General features: G+C 41.5%; 1 protein-coding gene across 1 annotated transcript; it reads right to left on the reverse strand.

The window, feature by feature from the left end:
• Positions 1-9: 9 nt before the first annotated feature.
• LOC109893333 (coiled-coil domain-containing protein 43-like) lies at positions 10-9,018 on the reverse strand. The gene is made up of 5 exons (XM_020486511.2): positions 8,445-9,018; positions 2,023-2,113; positions 1,742-1,886; positions 1,499-1,545; positions 10-1,065 (listed from the first exon to the last, which is right to left on the reverse strand). The coding sequence occupies exons 1-5, from the start codon at positions 8,616-8,618 to the stop codon at positions 878-880; spliced, it is 645 nt and encodes a 214-aa protein (XP_020342100.1). The 5' UTR covers positions 8,619-9,018; the 3' UTR covers positions 10-877.
• Between the last annotated feature and the right edge of the window lie 8,467 nt (positions 9,019-17,485).

Below are 17,485 nucleotides of genomic sequence, written 5' to 3' on the forward strand. Positions count from 1 at the left end.
ACAATAAAGCTCTTTAAAATGGCATTTATTTATTCCATTTTTTTTGAAAATGAACCCCATTGCCATTCTGCAAACATTGTACATGATATAATCGAGGTATACAGTATCAACCACCACGTTGTTCTGATTCTCATACAAGAGAGTGCATAGACAGTACATGAAGACTGGGGTGACAAACTGAATGTATTTAATATGACAATGCCTTGAGTGAATCCATCTCCAAAGAGGAAAAGCATTTGCAACACATTGGCTCAATCTTTGAGTGAGTTAAGATCCCATAGAGCACTTCCCCTTCCTTTTACTACAATATAGTAATTGCAGAACATTTGAATGCCATTTAAAAACATTTATCTTGGAAAATTATTACTTAAACTGGGCAAACATTTTAGAGCGAAGGCTTGCATGCTACATCTATTGAATGACTACTCATTTTCAGAGACAGTCTCCCTATTAGTAGAGGCATATTGAAAAGGAGGCAATGATACAGAAACATCCGCCTCTTTAGTATCAACATGGTAGGATGAAAGACACAGGCAAGCGCTTGTGCAGGTTGATCATAGCAAGTAGAGATAGACTATTAATGTTGGCTTTTCATAGAGTCACTGATTTACTTTAATCACAGTTGAGAAAGAACACATTGTAGATAGATGGACTGTTTCCCAGTTTTAGATAAAGCTTGATGACTGAAACCAATAGAAAACTAAAATGGTAATTGGTTAAAACAATTAATGTCCAGACAAGTTCTTGTTACAATGTCATGTTACAATCATAAGGGTGGAAAATAAGGGATAGGTAAAAATAGATGTTGATTTCAGTTTTTTTTATCCAGTAACAAAACATTTCATGTGACAATGTCCCAAGGTGTCATTTGTTTTTCTCATCTTTTGCGTTCCCCTTTCTGTGTGCGTTTCTTCTCCTTGTCCTTCCTGTCCTGCCTGGCTAGTTTATCCTTCTCACGCTGCATCTTGTCCGTCTCTTTCTTCTTATGAGAGTCTTCCTTAGCCTGGTCCCTCTGCTGTTTCTTCCTGCTCAAAACCTCCTCCACGTTGGTGTTCTTAAACAGGGCTGAGGCGACCAGTAAAGGAGTTTCACAGCAAAACCAACACCCCTATTCCTAAAGCATCTCAGAGTAGGAGTGCTGATCTAGGATCAGGTTTCCCCAAAACATTTAATCAAGATTTAATAGTCAACACGGATCCTGGATCAGCACTCATTCCAAGGCGCTTTACATATACAGACCAAAATGTACTATTACCTGGGTTAGAAGTTGACAGTGCCATAAGTGGTCTTTAAAAATATAGTACTGGTTAAATATTACTTAATGCAGTAAACAATACATTTGCACTCCATTTTAGTCATTTAGCAGACACTTATCCAGAGTGACACAGTTAGTGCATTCATCTTAAGATAGCTAGGTGGGACAACCACATATCACAGTAAGTACATTTTCCCTCAATAGGAGTTATAGGAGGAATAATGGGAGGGATTGACAGGATACATTTATCACCACTGGGGGGAAAAGCCTGCTCCTCCTCTTCAGCTTCAGTGTTGATGTCAAGGAAACTTGAAAAATAGTGCTCCTCATTGCAGTCACATAAAAATGAACATTTTGGGAAACACTGCTTTCATTATACATTTCAGAAATAAACACTTAAGACCTTTAGAGCTGTACAGGTTTAACAAGGGGCAAAGCATAACTGTAGGGGCACACAATAGGTGCAATATATTGAGCCAAGGATATTCTTCATCATCTGTGATATTGGCATATTGAGCCAGGACTGCTTCTTTAGCTTCTTTCCTCTTCCTGGACTCCTGAGATACTTCCTTCTGTTTCACCACAATCTGTGCCTGCTTCTCTATCAGATTGGCAATGGCCAGTACCTCAGCTAAAGACAGAGAGAGAGGGAGGGAGGAAATTCAACAGATAATTCATACAATGGCTGCTCCAGCTATTAGCTTGTCTGAAAGTACAGCTAGAATAATTTGTATTTTAAGTTTCTAGCTTTTGATTTATGTTCATACCATCCTCCTTGTTTTTGGTTGCCGACCGGGCACAGCTCTCAGCCCACTGACTAATGATCTCTTTGCAGACATCTTCAAGTTTCTCATCCTCCTGTGCATGGAAGACAGTAGAGAATGGAGATGCAATTAGTGAATTTGAACATCACTACTTTGAGACAAATATGGTTAGATGCAGCCCAATATGGCAACTTTAGTATGGACGAGTGGGTGTGTTGAAAGGAGTGGGTGTATGGAAAGTGAATCAGCTAATTGGGCAGATGTTGCCACTCAAGACCATTTTGCGTTGCTGATTGGGCTGCATGACGAGTCGATGAGCCGGTGACCAGTGTACAGGTGTTGTATCGACCAGCCCGCCAACGTAAAGTGCTTCCGACTGGGCAGCTGTATCGCGGTTGTGTCGCTGGTGGTAGCTAACATGAGCATTCCCTCCACTGATTTTATTTCAAGTAAGATAGCAGCCTATACAAAAAATAGCATTTATTTGAAAATGTTTAGGTCCATTATAATTTATACATAATTTATAGTTATAGATGTTCAAGAGTGGCCAGGAGTGTTTAACCCAAAGTATATATATATATATATATTTTTTTTACTCAAACCTCCTGCCGGGCTAGATTGAATGGGCTCCCGGGCCAGATTGGGACAAATGGTCTAACCCAGTGGTTCACAAACTATGGGGGGCGCGAGGGGTCGGCATTCTGGCGTTCAACATACTCTTGAAAGTTGTAATAGTAGATTGTACAATGTTCCATTTTGAAATTGGGTAGTGCATCATCAGTTTTCCTCTTGTCATGTCAGTCATTGCATACCTTAGAGAGCTATTTATTACTTGTCAGAAATGTCCAGATCAACTAGCCCAGTGGTTCTCAAACGTTTTATAGTCCCGTACCCCTTCAAACATTCAACTTCCAGCTGCGTACCCCCTCTAGCACCAGGGTCAGCGCACTCTCAAATGTTGTTTTTTGCCATCATTGTGTCATGACGTTGGCCTCGGGGTAGGTTTATGACAGTCATAAATACCTCTTCCCCCACCTTTTCCTCTCTCTAGCATACTGATGTGACATTTGTAAATCCCTTGGTTAACATAGAGATTCTGGTAACATCAGAAGGTGGGGGGAAATGAACTATATTCTGGTAATCCGACCAATTGAACATATGCAGTGGTACTTAATGAATATGATGTCAGTTCGGTTGTCTTCTGAGACATTCTCATCAATGATAGGATGACAAACTTTACAGTGAAAAGTCTGCACATTGTAGTTATCGGATTCACATGGAAGTGTTCTAAATGTTTGAATATAAAATTATTGGTGAAGAGATGAAATGTAATTTTCGCTTCCAAATTAGAGATTTTGGGGTTTTCATAAGGTTAGGGCTCTGCTCAATCAGCGGCCCACCCCTGTGAAGAGACATGGATTATAAAACGTGTAAAACACACCCTTCTTGCTCCACTATATAAAGCCTTGATGAAAATGTAATCTCCTGTTCCGAGGATGTGAGGACGACGGTCCGATGTCAGAATGGTTCAGATAATAACTACAGAACGAAGCCAACCTCAGCGTGAGCTTTGGTTGCGAATGGTATTAACTTTGAACTCTTATTGACTACAGAAGTGATACCTCCTAGCTGTTGAGTTAGCAACAGCAGCCGTAAACGTGGGCTAGGAAAGAACAAACAGAGTATCCCGTCCACCAAACAACGACCTTACTACGACGTATCCAATTTACCACGAGAGACATTCTTCAAAGGACTCTGTTGGGCAACACGGCCTTCCATCTCACACCAACCTACCGAGGCGCAGCTCAGAGTAAATAGTATTTAGAATGCATAAGATACTGTATTTACGACAGAGACGTCGCTTCTCCCTTTGTTCCTCAGTCTTCCCGCTCTTTCACTCAAACCCAGACCCTTTTCTTTGTGTAACCAGCTGTCATATCTGTTCCCTCCGCTAAGGACGTTTTCCTTCATGATATAATTTGTAATCAAGGTATGATTCATTCTGTGTATATGTAATTCTGTGTGATAAGTTATGTATTTAGTAAATAAATAATTAAACCCAATTTTGTATTGCTGATTCAACTTGTCAGCCAGGGTTCGTGAAGCTAACCAAGAATTTACAACTTTCAGATGAGACTGAAATAAGGTGACGATTAATGTTGACTGCTATTGATGTAAAATATTACTAAGTATTACTACTATTAAGTCTTTTAAGTGACCCCAAACTTTTGAACGGCAGTGTATGTAAGATGGCTAAATAAAAAGCTAAATTATTTATTATTATTATATTATTTGCGCTCTGGTCCAATAAGATCTCTTTGTCACTTCCCACTAGCCAGGTTGTGGCAAACTCACACTCATTCTTATGTTTAACATGTGTGTGTGTGTCAGTGTGTGTGTGTGTGGCAGGCTTACAATTGTCGTGTCTTTGGCTATGCCGGATTAAGTGATATGACATGCTATTCTATAAAATCCTTTCTCTGTAATTAATATTACCTGATTGAGTTAATCATGTAAATGTAATTAACTAGAAAGTCGGGGCACCACGAAATAATATTTATAGAGATTTTATCTTCCGAATAAGAAATGTCCTTGTTTTTGAAAGAAAAGCGCATTTTTTGTCCATTAAAATAACATCCAATTGATCAGAAATAGTGTAGACATTGTTAATGTTGTAAATGACTATTGTTGCTGGAAACGGCTGATTTGTTATGGAATATCTACATAGGCTTACAGAGGCCCATTATCAGCAACCATCACTCCTGTGTTCCAATGCCACGTTGTGTTAGCTAACTCAAGTTTATCATTTTAAAAGGATAATTGATTATTAGAAAACCCTTTTGCAATTATGTTAGCACAGCTGAAAACTGTTGTTCTGATTAAAGAAGCAATAAAACTGGCCTTCTTTAGACTATCAGCATTTGTGGGTTTGATTACAGGCTCAAAAATTCCAGACACAAATAACTTTCCTCTGAAACTCGTCAGTCTATTCTTGTTCTGAGATATTAATGCTATTCCATGCGAGAAATTGCCAAGAAACTGAAGATCTCGTACAACGCTGTGTACTACTCCCTTCACAGAACTGCGCAAACCGACTCTAACCAGAATAGAAAGAGGATAGGGAGGCCCCGGTGCACAACTGAGCAAAAGGACAAGTACATTAGTGTCTAGTTTGAAAAACAGACGCCTCAAAGGTCCTCAACTGGCAGCTTCGTTAAATTGAACCTGCAAAACACCAGCCTCATCAAGGTCAACAGTGAAAAGGCAACTCCACTCCTCTTTCTGTTCTGGTTAGAGCCAGTTCACGCTGTTCTGAAAGGGAGTAGCACACAGCGTTGTACGAGATCTTCAGTTTCTTGGCAATTTCTCACATGGAATAGCCTTCATTTCTCAGAACAAGAATAGACTGATGAGTTTCAGAAGAAAGTTATTTGTGTCTGTAATCGAACCCACAAACGCTAATGCTCCAGATACTCAACTAGTGTAAAGAAGGACAGTTTTATTGCTTCTTTAAATCAGAACAGTTTTCATAATTGCAAAAGTGTTTTCTAATGATCAATTAGCCGTTTAAAATAATCAACTTGGATTACCTAACACAGCGTGCCATTGGAACACAGGAGTGATGGTTGCTGATAACAGGTCTCTATCTACATGCTGTACATTCCATAAAAAAGCAGCAGTTTCCAGCTACAATAGTCATTTACAACATTAATGTCTACACTGTATTTCTGATCAATTTGATGTTATTTTAAATTGACTTTTTTTTTGCCTTTCTTTCAAAAGCAAGGACATTTCTAAGTGACCACAAACGTTTGAACAGTAGTGTGTGTGTGTGTAAATATATACACACACACACACAAAGTGGAAGTCGGAGGTTTACATAAACTTAGGTTGGAGTCATTAAAACTCGTTTTTCAACCACTCCACAAATTTCTTGTTAACAAACTATAGTTTTGGCAAGTCAGTTAGGACATCTACTTTGTGCATGACACAAGTCATTTTTCCAACAATTGTTTACAGACAGATTATTTAACTTATAACTCACTATCACAATTCCAGTGGGTCAGAAGTTTACATACACTAAGTTGACTGTGCCTTTAAACAGCTTGGAAAATTCCAGACAATTATGTCATGGCTTTAGACACATAATTTGTGTCAATTGGAGGCATAGCTGTGGATGTATTTCAAGGTCTACCTTCAAACTCAGTGCCTCTTTGCTTGATATCATGGGAAAATCAAAAGAAATCAGCCAAGACCCCGGAAAAAAATTGTGGACCTCCACAAGTTTGGTTCATCCTTGGGAAAATTTCCAAACTCCTGAAAGGTACCACGTTCATCTGTACAAACAATAGTACGCAAGTATAAACACCCTGGCACCACGCAGCTGTCATACCGCTCAGGAAGAAGACGTGTTCTGTCTCCTAGAGATGAACATTATTTGGTGCGAAAAGTGCAAATCAATCCCAGAACAGCAGCAAAGGATCTTGTGAAGATGCTGGAGGAAACAGGTACAAAAGTATCTATATCCACAGTTAAACGAGTCCAATGTCGACATAACCCGAAAGGCCACTCACCAAGGAAGAAGCCACTGCTCCAAAACCGCCATAAAAAAGCCAGACTATGGTTTGCAACTGCACATGGGGACAAAGATCGTACTTTTTGGAGAAATGTCCTCTGGTCTGATTAAACAAAAATAGAACTGTTGATAATGACCATCGTTATTTTTGGAGGAAAAAGTGGGAGGTTTGCAAGCCGAAGAACACCATCCCAACCGTGAAGCACGAGGGTGGCAGCATCATGTTGTGGGGGTGCTTTTCTGCACAAGGGACTGGTGCACTTCACAAAATAGATGGCATCATGAGGGAGGAAAATTATGTGGATATATTGAAGCAACATCAAGACATCAGTCGACATCAAATGGGTCTTCCAAATGGACAATGACCCCAAGCATACTTCCAAAGTTGTGGCAAAATGGCTTAAGGACAACAAAGCCAAGGTATTGGAGTGGCCGTCACAAAGCCCTGCCCTCAATCCCATAGAACATTTGTGGGCAGAACTGAAAAAGCGTGTGAGCAAGGAGGCCTACAATCCTGACTCAGTTACACCAGCTCTGTCAGGAGGAATGGGCCAAAATTCACCCAACTTTTTGTGGGAAGCTTGTGGAAGGCTGCACAACACGTTTGACCCAAGTGAAACAATTTAAAGGCAATGCTACCAAATACTAATTGAGTGTATGGAAACTTCTGACCCACTGGGAATGTGATGAAAGAAATAAAAGCTTAAGTAACTATACTATTCTGACATTTCACATTTGTATAATAAAGTGGTGATCCTAACTGACCTAAAACAGGAAATGTTTACTAGGATTAAATGTCAGGAATTGTGAAAAACTGAGTTTAAATGTATTTGGCTAAGGTGTATGTAAACTACCAACAATGTGATATATATATTTTTTTTACCTTAATCACATTTTTATTTGGCATATCACTGACGGCTTTGTGCGTACACCCCAGTTTGGGAATACCTGTACTAGCCCATGTCAGCTAACTTTTTTCAATTTAGCCAATAAATGTTGTAATGTTTGAGTCACTCAAATATTCAATGAACACACATTAGACATGGCAAAATGTATAGAATTGCAAGACAATGAGCTTTAAAACGGTCAAATATTCTCTGCACGTCATGACAAAATGTGTAGAATTTATGGAAATAAACGTTCAACCTTCCAAATGTTCTCTCAACAAGAGGGGTGGACAGTTTGTGTCATGAACAGTGCTTGTGCCCATAGAAATAGATGTGGCGCTCACGCGCATTCTTCCACAATGCTGAAATAGGGCCACTACTTTTCTTTCGAGACTCCCACACGCCACATTGAGCTGCAGTTACCCCTTTCTCATTTGAGAGCAAGTGGGAAGGACGTCGTGTCAGTGAATCATCAGTTAGTATAATATGTCAGGTGTTGCCAAATTTTGGAGTAGCCTACTGAGCATGTAGGCTTCTCCAACCCTGATCTAACAAACTTGATTCAACTGAACCTGACGAGCAGCTGATTAGTGAAAACTAAATCCTGCAAATGGGTTGGTACCCAGTAGTTCTCGAGGCATGGCCACCCTGCTGTATGTCATAACCATCTGTTTGTCTGGAGAGTTCCACCGAAGTCTCAACACGGGCTAACCGGCTAATAATAGAAAGGGTCTGGACAACTTCAGGTTTGATTCGCCTAACCCATCTCCAAATATGGCTAATGGTAGATTGACACATGTCGCTAACGTTGTTACCAGTTAGTTATATGGGAACAGATCGATTGTAGTCACTTAGTTGTTAGATAGCGTAGTTAACACCCACTTGTAACCATTGAGCACGTTAGCCAGCTATTGACTAACTTACCGCGGCGCAAGCATGGCATGTCTGCCCCCTATATTTACCAGAAACGCAGATAGAATTCCTAGCAGTGCGTCCTCCTTCTCTTCGTCACTCTCCTCCTCTTGAAGTATTCCTAAAATATAAGCTCCATACACCTCCTGGTCCACTTCCAAGGAGTCTAGTCGATCATTCAGCCACTTCTCAAACTCCCCAGCATCTGCCATGGACGCCGCCATCTTGGCCGTTCGGGGTCTTCCACACCCTACGACGATCCGCGTGTATTGCCTGCTAGATAAAACTTGAGCAGAATATGGTTGCTGCCTCGTACACCGTTTTAGTGATTGCCAGGAAATAATTAATCATTTACATTATTGCATTTAAGGAGGGATAATTAATCAACTACATAATCCATTTGAGATGTTATTCATTCGTTCATAGACGTTAGAATTCTTTAAAAAACTTCATGCGAGATTATGTGACCAATTGATACATTTAAATTATATCCGTGAATCAAACGACATAGTTAACACACCCCTATAATAAAATGTTCATGAGATTTTATCATGCTATTCTATGAGATTCGAGAGACTCCAACGCCCTGACTCAGGTGACGTGGACACAGATGTGATTCTCTACTCTTCACCACTGGGTGGGAGTATAAGACATAGTCTGTTTTTTTAGTCAAGTATATTTTTTTCTCCAGTTCTACAGCCTAAAAAAGTTTAGATTTGCCTAAAAAAATATATATATATCTTATCTCACATGCATGACCATCACCTGGATTTGCTGAAAGATTGTTGTGCATCTAAATGTATCCCTGACTCTGGACAATGTTTCCTGATCACTAGTTGCTGCTCCCAGTCACACTAACTAGTACTATTCTCCGTTGATAGTGAGACAAGTAAACGCCCTCCAGCTGTTGAATACATTAAGGAGGGTTTCCAAGGGGATGATCTCACCCTGCATCCAGAGAGGCCTCACTGTGTTTGGGGTATCAGTTGCCCCTTATCTTCCCTCCCTACCTCCCTGCTTCTCTATAATGATTTCACACGTCACTGGTCTTGTAATAATGAAGTGTGAAGCTTCTGTGCTGCCATGGAGAAGCTGCCATGTACAACATCTCCTCATGGCCTATATACATGTAGCCAGATCCTGACATTGATGTGAGCCAAGTTTAAATTAAACATGCAAGGGCCTAGTCCACTCCACACACAAACACACATTTTTATTGGAAATTGGGAGTAGCAAGTGTTGTGGTCTGGTTTGGTTTGGAGAGGTCACTGGGGTAGACTGGTTACACAAGTTTGTTGTTGCAACTGTTGTGTTCTATGTGTTCTATAGGTAATACACTTGTGGTTGTTTGTGTGCTGTAACTGAAGACAAGGTCAAGAGAGATTGAGATGCTATGGAACAGTGTCTATGTTTGAGAGAAAAGGAGACATGACAACGTGGCTGGCATCTCATCTGAGCCAGAGAGGCCCAAAGTCAGCCCATGCCGCTCTCCACAGTACCACGTAGCTTAAGGACGGCTGTCCTATTTTTATCGAGGGGCTGTGGATTGATGCGAAGTGACGAGGGCCGCGAGCTGCTGAGTGGGTGGGCACCCACATGCTCGGCTCCACAGGCAAACTCCCTCCACGGACACCCCACACACACACCACACACACGCACAAACACTGACATGCATGCACACAGAGGCAAGCACACACACACATACGCACTCATGCGAGCACACACTCTCCTATCTTCATCTCTCCCCCCAATGCCATCGGCCTAAAAAAGCCCTATGGTCACAATTTGCAATGTCCTCCCTGTCAACATCTTCTCTGCTCCAGTGTCAATGTGTTAGCACAATCCAGCCCCTACTACAGTATTTATCATTTTGATACTATTTTCTTAAGTATGTGTTGCATTTTAAAAACTCTTAGAACAATACCCCAACCTGGTAACACTCGATACGTAGCCAGTCTTACATTCAAAACCTTTCATTGTGCATTCATTTTGTTTGCAGACGTCTTTCACCACACAACCATTGATCCAAAATAGAAGTTTACTGTGAAATATAATGAGTACTTTGGTTTGATCATCAAAACACAATTTAGTTATCTTAACAACCAGTTCATCCAATATAATAATTTTTTTGAAAATTGCTATTTGAATGTAGATGCTACAGTACTGTAAATTACAGTACATTACACTGTTTTCACATTAGGCAATACACTTGTACTACGATTAAAATTGACTGAACATCAAATTTCCATCATTTATATCCCATGTGTGATCATCGGTGTGATCATTAAAGACATCTTTCACAATGTAACAAATTAAATAAATGACAGAAACATCATGTTTAACAGGTACTAGTTTGCATCATGCCTGTCTTGAGCATTTGGCCATAGGTTGTCATTGAAATCGCAGTAAATATCCTTATTATTCATGCACTTGGGGAAAAACCTTTCGGTATGGTGAATCCAAGCCTGACATAGGACTGGGTTGATGTTATTTCATGCCTCACCGATGCCCTGAAGGAGGGTGGTACGCTTATGGGGATAACAATCATACATCTTCCACCTGTATTGTAATCGTGTATTGTACTTTACAGTATTGTATTTTACACTACATGTATTGTAGTGGTTCTGTATGCGGCTCAGTTCATAAGAGTATGACATTAGCAACACTAGAGTTGTGGGTTCAATTCCCACTGGGGTCACATACCAAAATATGTTGACTGTTGCCACTTTGGATTAAAGTATCTGCTATGTAAATAATAATAGATATAATAATAATTTGGGGGGTGCTGATATTTGTCCTGTTACACAGTCTGTAATGGAAATGTGTTTTTTGCATATCCCAACTCCCCCTGAGATACCCGCAGGGAGTGGGGTCACGGCCAGGGTCACCATTGTACATCACCTCTGGAGAAATTAGGGTTAAGCGTGAGCTAGAAACACAAGCATTTTGCTGCACCTGGTGTAATATGCTAATCTGTGCATGCGACCAATACACTTTGATTTGAATACATCAATGTCAGATTGTCAAAATGTCAAAATTTACTGTGACGTAAAATCATTAGTCATCATCGTACATATCACACTATTTATGTTTTTTTTAACCTTTATTTAACTAGGCAAGTCAGTTAAGACTAAATTCTTATTTTCAATGACGGCCTAGGAACAGTGGGTTAACTGCCTGTTCAGAACGACAGATTTGTACCTTGGGGATATGAACTTGCAACCTTTCAGTTACTAGTCCAATGCTCTAACCACTAGGTTACCATGCCACCTACTTTAGAAACATACATTTCTATTATCTATTGTAGTTCTCAAAATCTGGAGTAGACAAACCATGTGTCAAATCTATAGGTTTAGCAAATGTTTAAGTGATCATCAATTAAGAGCAGCCCCCCCCCCCCCCCCCCCCCTTTATTTCCTGCAATTCTAATCATTTCGGCATGGGGTGCAGATAACTGATGATGCACTACCCAATTTCGAAATTGCACCTTGTACATTTTACCATTACAAATTTCAGGAGTAAGTTGAGTTCCTTTTAAAAACATAATGGAAAAAAGCACTATGAAGCGCAGAGCCAGAGCTCTGACATGTATAGCATGTTACTGTACAGACACAGCTTTCCAATTTAGGCGGTAAGTGTCCAATTGGGCTATTTTGAACCTGTATGCAGGTAGAGTATGAAGAGCCACATAATAGCAAACGTATTATAACAAAAGAGAAGAGAATCATATCAAAAGTAATGGGAGCATTGCATTGTGAAAGGCACATGCTTTACACACCACACATTTCTTGTTAACAAACTATAGTTTTGGCAAGTTGGTTAGGACATCTAATTTGTGCATGACACAAGTCATTTTTCCAACAATTGTTTACAGACAGATTATTTCACTGTATCACAATTTCAGTGGGTCAGAAGTTTACATACACTAAGTTGACTGTGCCTTTAAACAGCTTGGAAAATTCCAGAAAATTATGTCATGACTTTATAAGCTTCTGATAGGCTAATTGACATCATTTGAGTGCCAAAAACTTGTTGACATCCACAAGTCTGGTTCATCCTTGGGAGCAATTTCCAAACGCCTGAAGGTACCACGTTCATCTGTACAAACAATAGTACGCAAGTATAAACACCATGGGACCACGCAGCCATCATACCACTCAGGAAGGAGATGCGTACTGTCTCCTAGAGATGAACATTATTTGGTGCAAAAAGTGCAAATCAATTCCAGAACAACAGCAAAGGACCTTTAATTTTACCTTTATTTTACTAGGCAAGTCAGTTAAGAACAAATTCTTATTTTCAATGACGGCCTAGGAACAGTGGGTTAACTGCCTGTTCAGGGGCAGAACGACAGATTTGTACCTTGTCAGCTTGGGGATTTGAACTTGCAACCTTTCGGTTACTAGTCCAACGCTCTAACCACTAGGCTACCCTGCCGCCCCGCCCCGCCCCGCCCCGCACCTTGTGAAGATACTGGAGGAAAGTACAAAATAATCTATATCCACAGTAAAACGAGTCCCATAGCAACATAACCCGAAAGCCCACTCAGCAAGGAAGAAGCCACTGTGCCAAAACCGCCATAAAAAAGCCAGACTAGAGTTTGCAACTGCACATGGGGACAAAGATCATACTTTTTGGAGAAATGTCCTCTGGGCTGATGAAACAAAAATAGAACCGTTTGACCATAATGACCATCGTTATGTTTGGAGGAAAAAGGGGGAGGCTTGCAATCCGAAGAATACCATCCCAACCGTGAAGCACAGGTGTGGCAGCATCATGTTGTGGGGTGCTTTGCTGCAGGAGGGACTGGTGAGTGGGCCACTTCACAAAATAGATGGCATCATGAGGGAGGAAAATTGTGGATATATTGAAGCAACATCCCTCATCCCTAAAGCCAACACCTCATTTGGCCGCCTTTCGTTCCAGTTCTCTGCTGCCTGTGACTGGAACGAATTGCAAAAATCGCTGAAGTTGTAGACTTTTATCTCCCTCACCAACTTCAAACATCTGCTATCTGAGCAGCTAACTTATCTCTGCAGCTGTACATAGTCTATCGGTAAATAGCCCACCCAATTTTACCTACCTCATCCCCATACTGTTTATATTTATTAACTTTTCTGCTCTTTTGCACACCAATATCTCTACCTGTACATGACCATCTGATAATTTATCACTCCAGTGTTAATCTGCAAAATTGTAATTATTCGCCTACCTCCTCATGCCTTTTGCACACAATGTATATAGACTCTCTTTTTTTTCTACTGTGTTATTGACTTGTTAATTGTTTACTCCATGTGTAACTCTGTGTTGTCTGTTCACACTGCTATGCTTTATCTTGGCCAGGTCGCAGTTGCAAATGAGAACTTGTTCTCAACTAGCCTACCTGGTTAAATAAAGGTGTTTTTTATTTTTTATAAATAAATAAATAAAAACATCAGTCAGGAAGTTAAAGCTTGGTCGCAAATGGGTCTTCCAAATGGACAATGACCCCAAGCATACTTTCACAAGTTGTGGCAAAATGGCTTAAGGACAACAAAGTCAAGGTATTGGAGTGGCCATCACAAAGCCCTAACCTAAATCCCATAGACAATTTTTGGGCAGAACTGAAAAAGCGTGTGTGCGAGCAAGAAGGCCTACAAACCTGACTCAGTTACACCAGCTCTGTCAGGAGGAGTGGGCCAAAATTCACCCAACTTATTGTGGGAAGCTTGTGGAAGGCTACCTGAAACGTTGGACCCAAGTTAAATAATTTTATGTAAATGCTACCAAATACTAATTGAGTGTATGTAAACTTTTTAGATGAAACACCAATTAAGATTGGTGAAAAAGTGACAGTATGATTTTGTGTGTTGCACTTAGTCAGTTGAAAATGTGATTTGAGTTTGAAACAACTGCCTGTTTGATGATCTGTTTTGAGTTTTGTCTAAGAGTTCTGATAATTAACCATATACTTGTGAAAATGTAACTAAAGCGATTTAAAAAACGGTAAAAACAACAGCCAGTTTACAACATTAGTAAATAACATACCAATGGGCTAAGTAACACTGTTCTTCGTGATATAGGCCTGTGGATTTAGTTTGAGATGATATACGTTAGTCATGTTATTGTGATGATCTTCAAATGTGCTTTGATATTGTATAGACGAGATTTTGGCAGAATAGTGTCATTTATCTGCAGGACAGGTGTGCCATATTGCAGGTTTGATTGGATTGGCCACAGAAAGGCAGTGCTGGTTGCTGTGTCACTCCTGTCCTGTTGCTCTGTGGCTAAGTAGCTCTTTGGTAGATCAAATGCTAGCTTAGAGCAGATAAGTTCACAGGAACGTTTAGCTGTAGGACAGTATGTGATGATGAGGGCAGTTGTTAGTAGTTGTCGTGAGGTTGAGTCTGATGTTGTTGGCAGTCCACCCCCATCACCCCTGGAGGGACACGTCTGTCTGTCTGTCTGTCTGTGGTTCCCTCCAGCTAGCTCTTTACTCTGAATTATAGCAATTAAAAACCCACCACATGAGAGAGAGCAGAGAGAGTGATAGATCATGAATATGTAAGACTAACTGGACGTCGTCCGGGGAGACCTCTCTTAGAGTTCGGAGGTGTCCTTTCTCCAAGTCATTGGGACGAATAAAGACCAGTTGACAGCGCTTCCCTCCCGTTTTGTGCGTGTGGCGCCCTGAGCTGGTTGGTGAACTTTCATGACCTCCAGAGTGAGAGGAAACTTTTTGTCGCCGTGGCTTTGGCAGCCTGCCTCGCTGGCCGTGAAAACTGAATTCCTGCCTACCGCACCCCTATTGGGGGTCAAGGGGGAGGAAGCAGGGTGGACATTTCTAACTTAGATAACCAAGAGGAAGAGGGCAAATATTTAGCCCTGCCACTGGAAGAGGAGGAGGGTTGGGGGGGGGGGGGGGGGGGGGGGTCCAGGCAGAGACAGCCTTCCCAGTGCAGAGGTGTACCTGTTGGCCAAGGATCAGGCCATGTACCCCCTGTCTCTCCCCTGGTGCTCCACACTCTGTATTCAGAGTCACGGATCTCATTTCCGGGGGTAATATTTCAAGCGGGCCACAGATGTGGAATTAAATTGAAGACCTGGCTTGGAATGGGGCAGAGGGTAAGTGGAAAGGGCAGGCTAGGAGAGCAGGAAGGGAAAGGTTGTGCTTATATAATGGTTAGAGGGTTTTGGTGAAGTGATTTCTGCAAATGTCACCCAAATCGTATGGTCCAGAAAAAGGCTAAAGGGTGACCATTTTCCACACTCATTGTTATACTATAACGGTTAGGAGGGTTTAAGCACCCGGAGTAGCCAGAGATCAAAATATGGTGCAAAATGTACAGTTTTATTTACAGTGCAGCCCCTGATAGTGCCAATATTTAGGTATAAGAAGCTTTGATGAATGCATCCAAAGTTCCACATTGCACAAAAATGACAAAAGAGACAAAATGTCAGGTTGACCAAAACTTCAGTCGTCCACTGGTCACAAAACACCTATAGGGATAGACAGTCAAGTCCCTCATCTGAGTATGACTGGAGAAAACTACACATCGCCACACTCATCAGTTCAGTCTACGGACGCAAAAAAACTGTTGACATTCTGTAATGTCTCTCTGATTTACCACGAACACGTTTGTCCATGAACACACACAAGCCGACTCATTACAACAGTGATTGTCTTTGCACAGTGGATTGCTAAATGCGTTTTGCTTATGTCGTGCTTTCTTCGCAAAAAGAGAGCAGCTAACAGACACAGACAGACAGGGTCACGGTGACATCTCAGCGGCTCCGCAGTTGTTTACACACACGTGCAAATATTTACCCTGATGTGTTGCACATCACAGCTTTGCTCTGCCACGGGGGGCCTGCATCTGCCTTAAGGTCTTAAGATTTCCATAATCTGAGTCTGAATATGTTTCCTCATGGATGAGAAGATGACCGAGTAGGAAACGCCTCCCGAAGAAGCTAGGCAAATCAGAGGTCATTTAACCTTGCCTTCGCAATACAGAAGATATGCGCTATGAGGGTTCCATTTTCATTCGTAACAAGCTGCTATCTTCATCCAGGGCTATACAGGGACCAGACGACCCTTTGACCTTCACCCTCTAACCTCTCCCAGCTAGACAGAACAGGAGAGCCCAAGGTTAAAGAGGGAAGAGAAGCAGGTGGGATTGATGTAGCTTCTGTCTACAGTTCCACTGTAGTGTATTGTCTGTCTGAGTCTGGCCTGTCTGTCACGTCTGCTCCCGGGCTCAGTCAACCCTGCACTACTGGTGGCCGTCACTCACACACACACAGCGCTGCGCAGTCAGTCTCACACCACCTGTGTTGTCGGTGACGTTTTATCTGAGCTGATCTGTCTCTACAGCCTCACTACTTCCTCGTCAACCTCTGCACTTAGCCAATGAGAGGAGGGTTTGCTCTCTGGTGAGGGGAAGTTAATCTCTCTCTCTCTCTCTCTGAATTTTAATAGTGGAGCATTTATCAAAGACGATTGCATTCATCAACCTTGACCTCACCGTGGGCAAACCTCTTTTAGCCCCTACAGTGCTCCGTTTTTAAAGCCAATACTTGCTTTGTGCAAGGCCTGATATTTACTTGAAGATCGCCTTGCTTTATGTACTCTCTGTGGGTGAGTGAATGCGTGTCTGCCTACCAGACCTTTCTCCTAGCCGCTGTTGCTTTTACATTTCTGGGAGCCTAGTTTTGTCGTCTAACTTCAAAAGTTTGGCGTTAACGACTGTGATGGGTTGTCTTAATTACTGCTTACTAGTTCCGATACCAACTGGTGACTAATTTTATCAGGGAAAACATCTTGTTTTCTCTCCTCCCACCTCCTTCTGGTTAATTGTTCCCCTCGGGACGTACTGTCATATGGACTGGTATCTATCGATGGCAGGCAGCCCGGGCCCAGCAGTTATTAGAACTTCACACTTCACTTCGATTGGTTCATTAGATTTGAGTGGAGCCAAGTGACATGGCGGGAGGGCGGCGGGAGACGATGATGCATTTATTTATAGTCGGCTAGGCTGACTGGGTTGAGTAAGTTCTCCAGACAGAACCCGGTTGGTTTGGTTCTTAATACATGAGGTTCTAATGGAGCACA

This window comes from Oncorhynchus kisutch, linkage group LG6, assembly GCF_002021735.2.
Source record: "Oncorhynchus kisutch isolate 150728-3 linkage group LG6, Okis_V2, whole genome shotgun sequence".
Lineage (NCBI taxonomy): Eukaryota > Metazoa > Chordata > Actinopteri > Salmoniformes > Salmonidae > Oncorhynchus > Oncorhynchus kisutch.

Coding starts and splice junctions, on each gene's coding strand:
- LOC109893333 (XM_020486511.2), bottom strand. CDS start 8,618: ATGGCGGCGTCCATGGCAGATGCTGGGGAGTTTGAGAAGTGGCTGAAT. Junction 2,114..8,444: donor GAATTCTATCTGCGTTTCTG/GTAAATATAGGG, acceptor TTCCATGCACAG/GAGGATGAGAAACTTGAAGA. Junction 1,887..2,022: donor AACCAAAAACAAGGAGGATG/GTATGAACATAA, acceptor CTCTGTCTTTAG/CTGAGGTACTGGCCATTGCC.